This window comes from Centroberyx gerrardi, chromosome 22 (genome assembly GCF_048128805.1).
Source record: "Centroberyx gerrardi isolate f3 chromosome 22, fCenGer3.hap1.cur.20231027, whole genome shotgun sequence".
NCBI lineage: Eukaryota > Metazoa > Chordata > Actinopteri > Beryciformes > Berycidae > Centroberyx > Centroberyx gerrardi.
In genome coordinates this window covers 18279528-18297132 of record NC_136018.1, presented here as the reverse complement: position 1 = coordinate 18297132, position 17605 = coordinate 18279528, and the positions used below count along the sequence as shown (strand labels likewise).

Here is a 17605-nt window from a genome sequence, read left to right as displayed (position 1 = left end):
GTCTCCACCCGGGTCAATTCCCATTCCTCCCAGTCGACACCAGCAGGCTCAGATCTCAGCTCTGCAGGTGTATTGGAATCGGCAATTCAATCCTCGACCGGTTGCTGCTGTCATCTCAACATCGACCGGCCATGCACACACACACACACACACACACACACAAGCTGAGGGTGACTGTCAGTGTAGGGCAGCGTCGGGGGGATGATGCAACATAGGAACTTCTACATTCACACCCCCTTTTCTAACACACACTTTCAGACTTTTGATTCACTCATTTTATCCTCTTATGTTCCCATCCCATGTATTGGACCTCTCCCCCTCGATGCCCTTTCCTCTCCTCCCTCCCTCCTCTTCTTCACACACCTCCCTACTCTGTCATTTTCCTTTCGCTTTGCTTTGCTATTCCACCACTCTATTTCATCATCCCCACTCCTCCCTTCTTTCCCCGACTCGTTCTCTCCCTCTTTTTCATTCCTTTCCTGCCTCTCCTTACTCTCTTCCTTTCACTATTTTTCTCCATTCTGATGCAGTGTCACACCAGCGATCTCCTCCTCTCTCCTGTCCTCCGACTCTTTCTCCTCTTTCACCTCCCGCCCCCTCGCCCTTCTGCCCTCCATCCGCTCTGATGGAGTGAATTTGCAATCCGTCGATGATCTGCGCTTTCTCCCTTTCCCCTCTTCTTCCACCCGTTCTCTCATTTCTCCCCCACCCATCTCCCCCCCCAGAGCGGTGCCACTCTGCCACTGATCATACAAGATCAGAGGCTGTGTCAGAGGCAGCTGATGGTTAATTAAGCCTCCAGATCAATAGGGCTTGCCCCTCACTCTCTCTCTCTCTCTCTCTTCCTCTGTCATCCCTCCTTCTCTCCCATCCCTCCCCGACCCAAACACGCTCCAGAGTCGGCCGGGGTTGTCTCTCGGTCTGCCTTATTTATTCCATAGGCTTCTCTGACGTAGACTTTTCAGAACGCCGCTGTGATCACAAACCGCAACTGCGGGGGCACTGACGGAAAAAAGTTTCTAGCCGATGAAAAACTTCAAGGGCGCCGGCACCCGTCTCTTCCCGCGGAGTGGGAGTCAAATGAGCAAAGTGGAAAAGTTAGGGTAAAGGAGGGGCGGGGGCTCGGCAAAGCAGCGAGTTATCACAGCCGGGGCTCGGCAGCGTCTTAGATGTTTGACTCGGCTCGTCTCGCAGGAAGAGAGTGTCAGTTACTTTTCTTCTCTGTCTTCGGGCTGACTCTCGTTAGCTGTGCCCTCATTAACCCGTGCCTGTCAACGACAGCACATTATGGCTTAAATATTCTGTGACAGGTCTTCATTTTTTTTATAAACTGCCAGAACTCTGATGTTATTTAAATACCGGATACACTCAGACTATTTTGGTCCGTATTGAGTAGAGCGGCAACACAATACTGCCTCACTGAGGCAAAATGCAGCACCTGAGAAGTGAAAAAGAGAAAATATTACTTACAAAGCTTGGTGAGCCTTCCCTTTTTGCACTTACTGCTGTCCTGAACCTCCATTTTGGGTGTAAATGACTGGAGTCTAGAGAGTCCAGTGGTGGATGCACAAGATACGCTTTGCTGTCCGTCCCTAAGGTGCGAACGTAAAGCCATGGTAGCTAAGTTTGAAGGAAAACATGAAGACAAATGCGCTTAGCCCCCCCTCCCTCCTCCCCTCACTGCTCACCCAGCCAGTAGCAATGAGTCTGCAGGTGATTGACACGACAGAACGAAGCCCTCCTGCTCTACAGTTTACCTCAATTTGTCAGATAACCACAAAATTTACTTTGAAAGCAAATAGCAGAGCGACGGTGCTATCAGTATTGCAGACATTCTGACATATTATCTTACTCATGCGTGTTTACCCAACATGAGGATTACCTGTGCTGAATTCAAATGTCAACATATAAAACCTACCTACAGTGGTTTTAATTAGGCAAAAGTGCTTGCTGAAAAAAGACTCAGTAAAACGATTTAAAATGGAAAGACCAGGTGTCTCCTGGAAGTTGAAAATGATCATGAAGGATCTTGAGGTAGGTTCAATAGTGAGGTGTCTATACTTTGTGTAGCCAAGGTCAATTTAGGCTTGACACCTGAGCCTGTTGGTCTGCTATTGGATTACTGCCTTATGGCCTCATATACTACTGTCTGACTTTGCACCTACCTCCTATGTGATTTTCATTGTATTTGTGCTTCTGGACATTTTCATATGTTGTTCATCTGCAATGTTTATATTAGTCCCGATGCAATTTAGTTGACCAGGTCTGTCTTGAAAAAGCGTTTTTTTTAACCCTAAAGGGACGAAAATGCGACAATTTCAATAAGGTGTCATAGAGACGATATCAAATAATAACACGTTTGAGCAAATTGTCTCGTACTGTACCTTTCCCTCGGCAGTGCGGCGCGGCATATCATATTTTTGACAGCACGGACGGCGAATTTCTGGAGGCTACAGACAGACAGCGGGTGTTTCCACCGTCTACCTTCTTCTATATGTTATTTTAGACCGGGCTCAGACGCATTGCCCGGCCTGTGAGATGTGACAGTCGTGGTTAGAGGACAGATGCTGTGATGGGCCCGGCAAGGTCAGGAAACACACAGCCGCCGGGGCCTGACTGACAGCTAGATGTGGAGTGTATCTACACCTGGTAAATTACTGAATCATGAAGGCCAGACATATGGAGTTGAGGATATGCCGGGGCACACAGGCGCACATACAGCACAGACACATACACACACACACACCCACAGGCACGCTCACGTACACACTCTACATCAAGTTGTACACAATTCCCATTGATGTAAACCATACATTCTTCCGCGGAGCAAATAGAGCGATTACTGACAAAGCTCTGAGGCATTTTACCTCTTAAAAGACAACAGAGGAACTCCCTAACCAAATCAGGCCTTCTCCTCTGCTTGCCGTGTATCCATTATACATCCCGTGCTGCTATAAATGGGCCTAGACACAGAGGTAAATGGAACAGAATGGTTTTGCTGCTGGAGAATTAAGACCTGCCTTTGATTATGAGTTATTGCAGATGGCAGCAAGTCAATAGAGTGAAATCGTAAAGTCCACATTTCTGCCAACCTGTGATTGTTATTGCCATGTTTTCCTCTATTTTCTGATAAAAAATAGCAAATGGATATCTGTAGCTGCAGATGCCTTATCTCATTGAACCCAGGTATTGATCAGAAATCAGACCCTCCCATCCACTCCCAGCAGTCAAAGCACCCAGGTACCAGGCTTCCTCTTCCTTCTGAAACAATAGGAATGGGCATTGGTTCCCAGGGGGGGATGGCTGCAGTTGTTTAAATCATAGGAATTAATCACCATGGCAACGGCAAGGCGAAGTGCAAAACGACACTGGAGACGGCTGCTATTAACCTGGAGGTATAGTGCCATCACATTGATTGTCAGGCCCCTATGCATTGATCTTCCCTGTAGCGTTGGGAGGCTGTCATTCAGAACCAGCCGTGTGTGTATGTGTGTGTGTGTGTGTGCGCACTCTCGTTCAGCCCATCAATAGTCAGATGTAATTCCATCCCCTGTCTGCTTCAGTAAAGCGTGCGATACTGTGACAGTGTCAGCTTTACCTTCGCACATCCCCTCACCGTCCTACTTAGAGCAGCATGGCCGACGGCTGAATCTGCTGCTAGCAGGGGGCAGAGATACAGCGCTCCCTGCCTGCCTACCAGCTCAAAATGAAATGAGTTCCTGACGTTTTTTTTTTTTTTCTCTTTTTCTTTTCTTTCTCTGCTTCCCTTCCCTTCCTCATCCCCATCCTACCTTTTGCCCTTGAGGGTGAGAGGGTGGCGAATCGGCAGAGCCGCTGTCTCGCTGAGAGAGAGAAAAAAAAAAGAGCGGAGAGAGGAAGAAAAAGGTGAGGCGAGGGGGAAGGAAAGATGGAAGCGAGCGAACTCTCCTGCGTGTGTGTGCTGTGACGGCGGCGGCAGCCGGGTTTTTTTTTGACGCAAAGGTCGTTAGCGTGGCAGCCCGGCTCCGGCTTCCGCTCCATCTAATTGAAAAGTGCCGGTGGGCGCGGGGTCGTCACGCTGGGGCGAAAATTAAGGCCCGCGGACCGGCGCTGTCTGCGCACGCGGCTGTTTGGCCGGGTGCCTGAGTCAAACTTTTTACCTAAGACTGGGGAACAGGTGTGGGAGGAGTGGGAGGGGAGGCCGGAGGTGAGAGGCAGGAAGGCAGGAAGGCAGAGTCATAGTGGGCCAGCGCTAAGGAAAGCTAGAGTTTACAGGATGTGATTTGTGCAGTGCAGGTGACAGTGAAAATAACTGCAGACACACACACACACAAACATAGACACACACACGCATATAAACAAGCACACAGGCCTACAGGCATACATGTGCATTACTAGTGAGGACATTCATTCCCTAGGCCCTAACCTCAACCTGAACCCTGGATTGGATTCCCGAATGTGCACATTAATATTAATATATAAAGGTAAGGTAACATGGATTACCTTTACTGACCAAATTAGAAGTTGTTTTCTATGCTGTTTGGAATTGAATGGGAGTGAATGAACCCAAGAGGTATGGCAAAACTGATATAAAATATCTTTAATTGTGGCACACACATGTAAAAACTGTCACAATTAACATTAAAGGCATGGAAAATCAGCAAAAACATACTGGAATTGTGCTTTAACCCTAAAACCAAAACCCAAACCTAAACTAACTGTAAAGTTAACCCTAACCTAAACTTAATCCTAATTCTAACCTTAACCCTAAACAAATCCTAATCCTAAACTATCCACTTAGAAGAAGAGAGGAATGACAATGAATGAATGTCCTCACTTTGGAGGATTTTCCTCTCTCTATCCTTGTGAAGAACACACACACACACACACACACACACACACACACACACACACAAGACCACACCAACCGCCGCGTGTCCCCAGACACTGTAGTCTCGCCTAATGGTCTCTAAGAGGGGCCATCTTCCTAGACTTGACCCCGTTTTCCCCTCACCTATTACTGTAGTTTCGCAGCCTGCAGACTCATCCTCTCTTTATGCCCAGTCATCAGGACAGGAAATGAGGCAGAGTGACCTTCCTTAACACGGTGTCCAGACTTCCACAGAGTGCTATTAACATGCCTCAGTGAGAAAATGACAGGGAGGCAAATGGGATTGCACTGTTGCCATGGAACTTTTCCCGTGCCATATTGTACTTATTCATTATGATTGACAGAGAGAAGTGTAGTTGCAAAAGTTTAAAGCTTTTTCTTTCATGGTGACAAAGACATTTTCTTCTGATATTAAATGTTTTATTGTAATCTGAAGCACTATAAAACATTTTTTTTATCTTGCATATTCACTTACAGACATATAGATGCAGAAATGGCAGTTGTTGCAGTGTGTTGTTGCAGTAGAATAAAAATGGAGCTATGATGCAGGTAGAGCTAATCCAGAGCTGACTGTCAGAATTTGTCTTTTATTACAACATAGTTACACCATCTGTACGAGGTTATGCCCATGGATGTAATGGAGGGTAAACCCACATAAACTCAGTGTACATACCTTTTTTATTTATCCATCTTTTTAGGCTGACATGAATCTTTATGATATCAATTCACAGTATACATCAGTTGCATCAAACTGCTATAAGTTATATGAGGATGATGTCTTTTAAGGAAAAGAAAGCATATTTAAAGGCAAAGGCAGCATGTATTTATATAACACGTTTCATACACAAGGCAAATTGTCCTCCACTTAAAACACAAAAAACACATAATTGGTCTAATAAAATGAGAAAGAAAGATGAAAAGTAGTTTATCATACTCCAGTACAGAAACGAACCTCTACATGTATGATTTACTGCATTTCAACATAGGAATTATCCTCTATGCCTATACAATTTATCAATCAATTAAGGCTTCTTTGGAAATAATATTGATTTTTGTTTGTATTAGTGTCTATTTGCCTTATAAAGAACAGTGACTGGAGGTCATAGTTCACCACGACATCACTCCTTGTACCCATGTAAAGTCTAGCACATGCATGTATATCCACACAGCAGTTTGACACACACTATCTCTTTCATGCTTTGTCTCAGCAAACTGGCTCATGTCGTCTCTTGGAATATAGCTGTCATTTGAAAGCGCATATGCCAAAGTGTATATCAACTTTACAACAAGTTGATAATAAGTTCATTTTCCAACTTCGCTTGTTTGAACTTCTCTCCCCTGCTCAGGTAGTTGCACAAGTCGATGACTTCTTTGATAGCTGCTTCTTGCCTCGAGTTGCGCCCGAATCAAACAAGCAAATGCGGTGTGTATCTGTGTCTTTGGTGTGGGTGTACGGCGCGCACCTTGTTAGCGCTCCTCCTGGGTGTTAGCTAACTGTAAGCTGGTGTCTGTGTGAAAAGGTTGAGGTGTTTTGAAATGACACTCCCCGAGAATGGCATTTAAAGGCTAAATAACAGGCTTGGATGGGGAGGGAGGCGCTTCCTCGCAGCGCTGTTAATGGGCTGACCTCTCGGATATGAAAACCTTTTAGCCGCATCATGGTAATGTATGCCAGAAGGATGGTCAGTTCGGTTTGAAGACGTGCATGAGATCTGTAGAACATCAACTTCGCCAGCTTTGATGCCATCTCGGTTGGATTAATCGCTTCCATGCACCGCATGTTATTACTACCCAAATGTCAAGATATTTTTGCATACACGTGTTTCATTTAAGCTGTCACCAAATCAGTTTTCCAAGCAATACAATGGTCACGGTTCAACCGCCTTGCGTTTTTGTCACTATGTGGCAATAGGGGCCTTCGTGACAACACTCCCCGGCCCAGGACCCAGACTAAAAACAGTTATGACTGGCTGCTGAATGCTCGGTTCCTGGGTCCATGGGAACCGGTGATTAACGCCACATGTCTGCGTAGGTCTCAGCGTTCCGTGTCCCCACTTACATCCTAGACATCCGAGCCTGGCCCAGACATATTCCCCTTCTGCGCGGAAATGAGATGCTGTCGTCGAGCCAATCAGCTAAATGTTCCGATCAATTCCATTGACGAGGGGAATCCCGCGCGGAACGTGGCGGACTGCTGTTAGAAAATGGCACTAGTGTCCCCTGGTGAGCATAAGGCTTTGGTTTCCGCTCGTGTGTACTTAAGGTGATTACTTGCTGCAATCCATGTATGGCTCTGATAGCCATAGCAGCATGGATCAACTAATGATCCCTCCTCCAGTCGGATCAATAGGCCAAAGTGTCAGGGAGGGAGGGAGGGAGGGAGGGAGGAGACGGCAACGAGAGAAGCAGAGGAGAGAGACAGGGGAAAGAAAGCGAGAGGGAGCGCGTGACGGACAGAGATGGAGGAAAGAACGCACGAGAGAGAAGATGGAGCGGGGCTATTAGCGTGACCTCTCACCCCTCGGCTCAATGTTTCAATGCTTGATGCAGGGCGAGAGGACAGAGGGAGGAAGAGAGCGAGGAGAGTGAAGCTCGGCTCCGCGCGGATGGATGCGGCCAGGTGGCCTCTCCGGCCGGAGAGCTCATCTGTCTCTGTCTTCGCCCTCTGCCAGAGGGAGGGAAGAACATCTCTGCTCTAATATCGCGGGATGGCTTCCACACGGCGAGCGCGGCCGGCCAGAGGGGCGTGTGCGGCTCTGCAGCAAACCTCAACTGTGTAGATGGATAGATTGTTGCTCTCAGTGGGAAGTTCATTCCTTTCAAATGAGAGAATCTGTTACAGATGGCTGTTGCGTTGCGTTGTGGTGTCGCATGCGTTGGGTTTATTCTACTTATGTGTTGATAATGCGTGTATAAACTAAAACAAATGTTGTTTTTGCCTCATTTCTTGCAGGCTCTCCATGCTTTTTTCATCACGAAAACAGAGTCAGAGTTGCAACGAGAGTTCCTTTTGTAACATTACAATTGATAATCACGATAATCAGTTTCATCTTAATACGTTTCAGCTGTGAGATTCTTGCACAGAAGTACGCACACGGTTGTTAGGGTGGACAGATGTTTAGCCTTGACAACACACATCGCCAACCCCACCCAACAACCTGTATTTGTTGTTACTGGGGTGGACTGTAACGGTGGTAGCTGAGGTGGGGGATAGTGTGTGTCTGGTTCTGTGTGTGTGTGTGTGTGTGTGGGCGGGTGTTTCAGCATGACTCATGGGTATCAGTGACAGGGCATCTCTAATTACAATATGACAAAGGCCACAGTGGCGCAGTTATGTTGCCAGAACATTCTTTGGAGAATTGCGTAGCCCATGGATCATGAGCGTAAATCAGAAGCTATCTAACAGTTGGCATAACAAACACCCCCTTTGTGTAAGACCCGCCGTCTGTGAGCCATTAATCATAACGGGAGGGATATTTACTCCCATGTGACCACGTGTACATGTCCCCAAGATATGTGTGTGACTGCTGATTCATTTGTGACAGCATCGTGATATTATTGATGCTTTGTTTCCCGGGCCGGGCGAATGAAAGGCTCCAGTGAGTTTTGGACGGCGGAGGTCACAGGCTGAGTTACAGCGTTTTGATTTTGGCCAAGATAGCGGTTCTGGGGTTTGGTCAAAACAATAACTGCATTCACAGTATTCAAGTTTGGATGCTTGTAGCTATATTTTCAGCTAATTTACAGTTCACTTACATTATTGCATTGCATGTCATTTCAGCCGTACAGGTCTGTAGTGTTGTATCCATTTGCAGTATAGTATCATTGTATAGTATCATAACAGGTTAAGACTAAGGAGGAGTGGGCATGGGACTGGATTATCACCGGTGTGAATCCTTTTATTGGATACTATATACTATACTGGGCAGATGTCAATAAAAAAACATTTGCAGCAGAATAATTGTGAAGTAGGATGGTGCCTCACACTGAAATGCAGGCAGCCGATAGTCTCAGATGACCTTCCCTGAGTAAAATTCACATGTAAACAAAAGGGGACAAAACTCAAAGCACATGAAAGCAGAACGCTAACAAGCCGGTGAGAAGATATTCCCTCATTATTTCATCAGCACTTGTTAGAGTCGAGTATCGTCACTCCATAATGAACAGCCGTGACTTTCAACTGCCTGCGCCCTTGAGCTTTAACACCGGCTAATGGTTCTAGCTCACATACACACCTACTACACACACACGCACACACATGCACGCACACACTGGGTGATTTGCAGCACCTAGAACCACGGCGGCAAATCTTGACACAGGAAGGGAGGCGTCGCTTCCGCTAGTGTCACGTGCGGCCCCTTTCCCGCCCGACGGCTCCGACCGTGCGAGGAGCTGGTAAAAGATGATGGCAGTAAATCGGCGTGTGAGCAGCCTCATCTACACCTCATTATACTGAGGCAAAAACACCACTCGCGGTGCTGAAACGTCTCCCCTCTCTCCTACTTTGTGCCGTTTCTTCTTTCGCTCATATCCCTCTGTTTGAGTCTGAATCACCCCGCCCTTTGCCATTTGTCTTTCTCAGCCTAATTTAGTAAATCAAAGGACAATTTAACATGCGAACATTACTGTTCTAACTAGCCGTTTCCTTTTAGTCTGCTCTCGTCGGCCTCGGTCTTGGTCCGTTTATTGTCTCCATTGTCGTCACAGTCGAGCTGTAATTATCGGAGTGGGCTTGTCGTATGCTGCAACAGGTACCGGGGAGGGGTGCGGGGGAGGAGGGGGGTCGGGCTGCGATTTCCCTATCATGCTAATTATGCCGGCGGCTACAGAAAAGCCGGCGCTGCAGTTTCTCTAATTATTTTCACCTTTCAACGCGTCCGCGTGGCCCCGGCTATACCTGTCCACTGGCCATTTATCGCTCTGTGTGTGTGTGTGTGTGTGTGTGTGTGTGTGTGCGTGTGTGTGTCCTTTGGCCACTTAGCAGAGGGAAGCAGAATGTCGTTAACAACTCTTCATCTGGAGTGCCGGCCACTTGTGTCAAGAGGTCCTGAGTGGAAATGTTTCATAAAGCTTGGGAGAGGGAAGCTTGCCGTGTTTCTAATTAAAACTGTGTTCCCTGCATGGAAAAGCGCGCCGCAGAGATGAGGGAGTGTACACAAGGTGATTATAGGTTACATGTTGTCTTTAAGTGCGCATATATTACATGTTTGTGTATGCAAATGAAAGTTATTTTGCGTGCGTTGTGTGTTTGCCACACACTAACCCTCTTCCAGAGGTATTTTGAAGGACACAGCACTTCCCGCTCTATTAGCATGTCTGTTCCAGCTACAGTAGTGAAATCCTCAATGCCGGTGATGCAACCCAGAGGTAACTCCACCTAACAACTGAGGGGAAGCGAGGGGTGGTGTAAGGACGAGCCCCTGTGGACACACATCCGCGAGCAACTTGTTATTGACACTGCGGCACTTTGCAAAACCGACGGTGTACCAGGCGCCGAAGACAGAGGAGGGAAGTGTCGACTTTGGGAAGGAGAACTGTTTCACTGAGTTGCAGAACCGACTCTATAGGGGGAGTGCAGGGACTCCGAGGACAGATCTGAACTTGGGTACGCAGCACACAGTAGAGTACATACTGTAGAGGAAAAGGAAAGTGCTATTTTGGATTAATAATGGATTATTTTATCCACATCTTGGAAAATCATCAGTGTGTTCGAAGATTGTAATGAACGATTATTTTTGAAGATTCTGTAGATCCTGGTCTCCACGTACACAATATTGATACCTATACAAACCTATACAAATATTGACTATACAAACAAGATCAAACCATCTCAATATACCATCAGTGCCTGGTCCGATTGCGATTGCGCTTCTCAGACCTCACCATCATTACTCCACCCCTGCTGATGTACAGTACAGGGGAGATTCAATTACCTGTGGTTCTCCGTCTAGCTGCCCGAGTGAGGAATGGCCTTCATTTCACCTGTATAGAGTTGGCAGCCGTCTTAACTACTGTAGATGAGGAGGTTATAGACAAAGGGATGAGCTTACCAAGATGATCAATGAACAGATACCTAAGTACTTCGTTTAAAGGCAGGCTTTTGGGAAAGCCAAACACGGGGCAACACAGGAAAAATGAAGAGGGGTTCAGGTAGTAAGTATCATCCCGAATTAACATTTTACTTTATTCAGATACATCTTTTAAAAAATTGGCATAGCTGAAACATATTATTGGCTGGTTGCATAGTAAACTAAATTCCTGGAGATATTTTCTTAATAATGAAGGGACCAATAACACTGTATGTACATATCAGTGGGTTATTCTCTAAGGATACACTATGGTATATTTGGGTAAGAGAAGTGAGCTTGAAATTGGGTAAAAGAGCAAGCATGCTCAGTCAACTTTCCCTGGATAAATAAAGGTGAAAAAATGTCTATGTATTATGAAGCAGCCTTACTTTTGACTGTAAAGTTGTACTCAGACTTGGCTTAGTGGACTTATGGTTCATAATGTTTGGATATGTGGGACATTGCATGACTCTGCTCTTGCTCCTGATGTCCAGATGGATTCTACGAACAGCTTCCTCGCTCTTATAGAGAGAAATGATTTCCATTAGACAGGTGCCTCCTCATTCCTTTCAATTCTAAGTATCCTCCGTTTTCCAGTCTATGTAACACACTTGTCATCTAAAGGCTTGAATCACATCTCAAGCCTTCTATTTCGACATGTATCCACACGAGGTAAAATAAATCACTCTTTTGTCACATGCCACTGATACGACTCCACCGCCTATATGACAAATAACCCAGAAAATGCGCCTCATCACTGCGCTGATTGGTGCTCCGATTCTCTCCCGCAATATGCATTTATCATTCGTCGGGCCCCGGCGAAATGAAATGCCTCTCAGATTCAAGTTGGGAGCCTGCCAGGGTAAATATTGTTGTCGGCTGCTAGTGATTACACACAATTGTTCCTAAGCTGCTAAATTTGCAAAATGGTTCTGAGAAAAGCACCCTTCAGCCGGGGGGTCAGCCGGGACGGAATACAGATCAGGGGAGCTCTCCCTTCGCTCGGCTCTCTCTTTCCCTCACATCCCCGCTTTGTCCTTGGAGGAGAGCGAAGGAGAATGGATAAAACGACTCCGGTCTAGAACTTTGGCTGCGTTAAAGCGGAGCTGAGAGACTGAAGTCTGGGTAGTGGATGTTGGCTCATTTTGTGTCTTGCCCTGCATAATTTAATGTCTTGTCCTGTCCATTTCTTTGTCTTGTCCTGTATAATGTGTCCTATACCATTAGGTGGTATCATTATTTATATGATTTCAAAAAAAGAAAAAAAATGCCTCCTGCTGCTTGGTGTTTTGAGACACACCAGTGTAGAGTTCATGTAATAGTGTGGTGGGAAACAGTGGTTGATGTTTAGCTATATTATTGATTCATTTGATCTGTCTCTCCCTGACCTTCCTAACCCTGTGGTTATGAGTGTGTCTGTGTAGGTGCATGTATATGTGTGTGTGTAGGTGTGTGTGTGTGTGTGTGTGTGTGTGATCAGACAGTGTTGATTGGATTTCACCAAAACCTGGGGGAATGATGCATTTCACCATTGTATTTTGGCATTTTCAAAATGACACTACATTGTTCATTTGTGTGTTCATCCATGTGTTACACACACATCTCAGACATCACTGATCAAATTTTGACAACATGATGCATCTTACCACTGCACTCTCGTATTTTCAAAATGACACTAATTGGCCCAAAGGCTACAATTACTGGTCAAAACACAGTGACCAATTTGTTACTGATTGGCTTACTGATTGGAAAACGACGTAAAAGCACAGTGAGTTTACTTGTGTATGAAATGTGCTATATAAATGAAGTTTGACTTGACTCTCCTTCCTCTCTCTTTCTCTCTCTCTCTCTCTCTCTCCCCCCCACAGGTAACTACCAGCTCTCTCCAACTGTGAACATGCCCCAGGACGACATCGTGATGATCGAAGACGATAGGCCGCCCCTACTTCCCGCCCACCTCTCCGACCAATCGTCCTCCAGTTCCCACGACGACATGGGCTTTGTGGGGGAGAACCCGGCGCAGTGGGTCCACGAGCTTCCCGGTCAGAACGAATGGTGAGCAACGGCCTGTCCTTACTCTGCAGTGGAGTTTGCTGAAATATTGATAACTTGATGGACTTCAGACAGGTCCTCTGTAGAAAAAACAGGGTGGTTTGTGTGTTGTTGGTCGAATGTGCATGATATTTAAATTGGATAGTATGTGTGTGTGTGTGTGTGGTTGGGTGTGTGTGTTTGTATGTGAGGGTTCCCACCGGTCATGGAATTCCTGGAATATCATGGAATTTTGAGAGGTATTTCCCAGACAGTGAAAGTCAGGGAATTTGATAAATCCCCCTAGAAAGTCACACATTTCCAACTTGTTTCACACATTTATTGCATCATGTGATGGTTTTCAGCCCAACTGTAGTGGAAACCAGACTGTCCTCTGTAGAAAAACAACATTAACAAACCAGGAAGGATTGAAATGTTTTAGTTCATGGAGGTTCTCCGACTTAGTCATGGAAAGTCATGGAAAAATCATGGAATTTTACACCAGGGCCACATTGGTAACCTTGGTATGTGCGTACATGCATGTGTTTGTGTAACACCATGTGGTTGTGTATGTGTTAGTGTGTGTGTGTATGTGTGCACATGGCAAGACACCATGTTGTTCTGTGTGCACACGTGCGGGGGGTGTGTGTGTGTGTGCGTGTGTACGTGTTTGTGTGTGACACTGTGTGCATGTGTATGTGTTATATCACGCACTTATGTGTGCGCCTCTCTGAGTGTGTGTGTATGCGTGCCTCTGTGAGTGTGTGTGTGTGTGTGTGTGTGTGTGTGTGTTTAATAATGGATGATCCAGCAGCAGTATGTCAGACTGTGAGTAAAAAGCTCTCTGGGGCTCAGGCCCTCCACTCTACCCCCACCCCTCCAACCCCACCCACCCATGGGATTTCAACGCCCCACTCAGTCCAGGCTGCAGCGGCCTCATAATAAAACATGAAGTCTCTTTAGGGAGCCGACCGGTTAAGCAGAAGAACCCCAAAAGACCGGGGGGGAAAAAGAAGAGAGATTTCAGCACTGCAGCAAAGCTCTTTCATTTCAAGAAATTTATTTATTTCCTCGTTGTTGTTTCAAAAGCTTCTTTTTCTAGACGGAAGTTATACATCAAGCCTTTAAGTGGTTTGCACTTTACTTCTAAAGAGTTTAGTTATGGTTCTTCCTTCATGATTACAGTGTTCAGGTACAGGAAATACATTGACAAACCGTCCAATCACGTCCTCATTCTTGTCTGAATGACAAAGTCAATGATGGTAGTTTTGTTCGGCTAAAAGCAGGTTGTCTCCAACACTCACATTGATTTTCTATTTATAACCTCAGAGTTTTGTTTTTTTATGTAAAGATTTTTTTTCCTCTCTTATGATTGGCTGGTTGAGGTCACATGGAACATGACATGCTATTGGACAGAAATGCAACATAATAACAGACTTGAAGGGTGTGTGTTTTTTTTTTTTTCTAAGGCGGAAGGTTGGCTGCCATGAATGGAGATGCCTGGTTGATTTATTTCTTTTTTTAGTCTTTCTCTTTCTTTCTCCCTGGAGACTCTCTCTCTCTCTCTCTCTCTCTCTCTCTCTCATTTATTATGAATGAGTAGATTTGCTCGGCATGCCTGTTGTTCATGTGATGTCAGAGGTTTGTCATAGTGGATTAGGTCCGCAGCATATGCCGTTGCAGCACTCAAACCCCCTCAAATGCTCCCCATACACACACACACACACACATACACACACACACACACGTGCATGACGCGTGCGCACGGAGCAGAAGTACGCTCTATACCACTGCCTAGGGTTATTGTGAATTATTCATGTCTCCGAAGTCCTACACTTACATTTACACACACACACATGCACACACACACACACACACACACATGCAGACACGTCAGGCACACATTCTCACTCAAATGCTCACAGCTGCTCAAACGCGCCAAGTGTGTATCCTCATTTTGACTTATACTGTTTCTCAATTTCCTTTTCAAGTACCACCACCGCCCCACCGCACACACACACACACACACACACACACACACACACAGAGCGTTAACAGGCATGCTGAGACAGTAGGGGATGTGGGTCAGCCCGGCTCCAGTGTATTGGAACTGTTACTTTTTAATTAAGCTCTTGCAGCAGTGCAGCCGGGGCCCTGTACTTATTGAATATGTATTGCGCGGAGCCGTGGAAGTCTCACCTCTGGCCCGCAGTATTATGCATGCCTCCCTCCTCACGGGAGGCGGCGGGCCGAGGCCGCGGCCGCACACCTTACAGCGCATACACAACGGCGCGCAATGGCAAGGCCGGCCGGCTCGTGAAGTCATTGTGATTCAGCTTCTCCTCTCTCTCTCCCTCCTTTCTCTTTCTCATGTCCTCTGTTTACCCCGTGGAATTTTACTCACATTTCCATTTCTCCTCCTGTCATATATTCCCTTTGTTCATTTCTTTCATTTCTTTGGTTTCAGTGTGTTGCTTTATGCATGCACATGGAATGGCAAGGCTGGTTTTCTTGTAAAATTATTGTAAGCCAGGTTCACTTGTCTCCAGTGATGAAGTCTGGTCAGGCAAACAACCGCCATGTAAACAAAAATCAATTATATTTTGAGAAAAGCATTTTTTTCTTCATATAACTTACATCAGTGTGATAATATGTACTATGATGTATACTGTGACTTTGCATCAGAAAGATTTATGTCAGCCTAAAATAGTGGCAAACTCTATATATTATGCAATTAAAAATATGTGTAAACTGAGTTAAATTCAAATTTTCTCCTTTCTTCCTATCATATTTCCCCTCTGTTTACTTCTTTCCTTTCTTTGGTTCCAATACATTGCTGGTGAAGGCTGTTGACACGCGAATGGATTTTATTTTCTACAAGCCGGTTTGCGTGTAAAATCATCGTAATCCACGTTCACCTCTCTCCTCCTCCTCTTCCCTTTCTCCTCTCCTTTCTCATCCTCTTTTTACCTTCCCTTAACGCCCCTCTTTCTTATCCTATCATATTCCCCTCCTGCTCCTTTCTTCTCTTTCTTCCGAGTCCCAGTGCGTTTCCCCCGTGAAGGATGCGGCCCACACGTTAGCGTGTTAACGTGTCGGCCCACAAGATAAATGGTTGCTTTGGAGGCAGAAATCCCATCTCACACAAGACACATTAATAAAACGACCTACTTTTTTCTCCACGGCATCCCTAGCCGGTATCTAATATGTGCGTGTGTGTGTGTGTTCTGTGCGTGTGTGCGTACATGTGTGTTGTGTGTGAAGATACATGCGTGTTGCAGGATACTTAGAGCTGTGCTGTTGTTATGAATTGACGGCACTTGCAGCACATCAGCTTTACAGGTCTCAAATGAACATAAAAGCCGGCTATAAATATTACAACCCATGCATTTAGATCTCCGTTAAAATGATAATGTAGAGACATCCAGGCCTTTACTTGTTGCTGCTTTATTATTATTACAGACTGCTTTATTAGTATTGCTACTACTACTTTTTATTACCTGGGTGGTTGTAGCCTAGAGGTTGCATTGAACAAGACACTTAACCCCCAATTGACTGAGGTAGTACTGGGCAGCTCCCAGGTGTCAATGTGTATAACTGTGAATGTGAATCAGTGGCGATGGAAAACAGCATGTGTGCTCACTCAAAGTTCCCTGTGTAAATAAAGGTTGTAAATTATTACTTTACATGTCTACGTTAACGTCATTTGACCACTGAGTCTTGACCCGTGACATCATTTCCCTCCGCTGCCTCCTCAGTCATCTGTTCCAATCCAAACCCAAACAGGAAAGCCCACGTCCGAATGATTTACAATAAAACCGATAAGGCTCGCTGATAAACTAGCTCTGCGGAATAATCTAGATGGATTACCCGCGATATGAACGCCGTTTCTCTCGGGAGCGGAACGCGAAGCGCGCGGCGTCAGAAACGCAATTTAGGCAGCTCATAAAAACGGGTCGACTCGTTATCTGAGATGCAGGAAGGAATGCGGCGGTTTCTGGTTCCCACCTGGTTCTCGTCCTGGAGGATGATAAAGTGCAGTAGCGGGGTGCGTCCCTTCCCTTCCAGCTGAGGTGCAGCGGTTAAACCCAACTCCCCTTCCATTCCTCTCTAGGCCCGCACACACCATTACTTAGCTTTTGTCAGGGGAGACAAATGCTTGTTATTTGTCTCTAGCGTTCTGGCAGCTTGTTACCGAGACCAGACTGAATAGGTTTGAGTGGTTTAGTGTTTAGTGTGATGGATGTTAGGTTGGCTCGCATCATGGAAAGACTTTACAATTAGGTATTCCAATTAGTAACAAGGAATAACAAGCTTGTTTTCTTATACACTTAGTTTAAATCACACTGACTTGGAGAAATCAAAATATAAAGGTGTTCAGTCGTTCCTATCATCTTCTTAACTAACTGTTTCCAGCCTACGTCTCAAACTGTAACGGAAACCGGGAAAGTTTGACATTCTATTTGACTGCTCAGCGCTCAGTCGCCCACTCCTGCATGAATATTTCCCTTTCATAACAACGCCCCCCCCCCCCCCCACCCCCCCCACCCCCCATCCACTTGCTAGTTTATCTAATCCTCGCTGAGATGCCATCAACTTTGTCCTTCAAAAGAAAAAAAGAAAAAAAATCTGCAAC

The 17605-nt window shown here is 45.8% G+C and overlaps 1 protein-coding gene across 1 annotated transcript in view; it reads left to right on the top strand.

The window, feature by feature from the left end:
- LOC139909750 (partitioning defective 3 homolog) overlaps positions 1 to 17605 on the top strand; it is a 352335-nt gene that overhangs the window by 213295 nt on the left and 121435 nt on the right. Inside the window, exon 16 of the mRNA XM_078291260.1 lies at positions 12807 to 12993. Within this exon, the coding sequence (XP_078147386.1) occupies positions 12807 to 12993 (187 nt within the window). The remainder of the gene's footprint in view (positions 1 to 12806; positions 12994 to 17605) is intronic.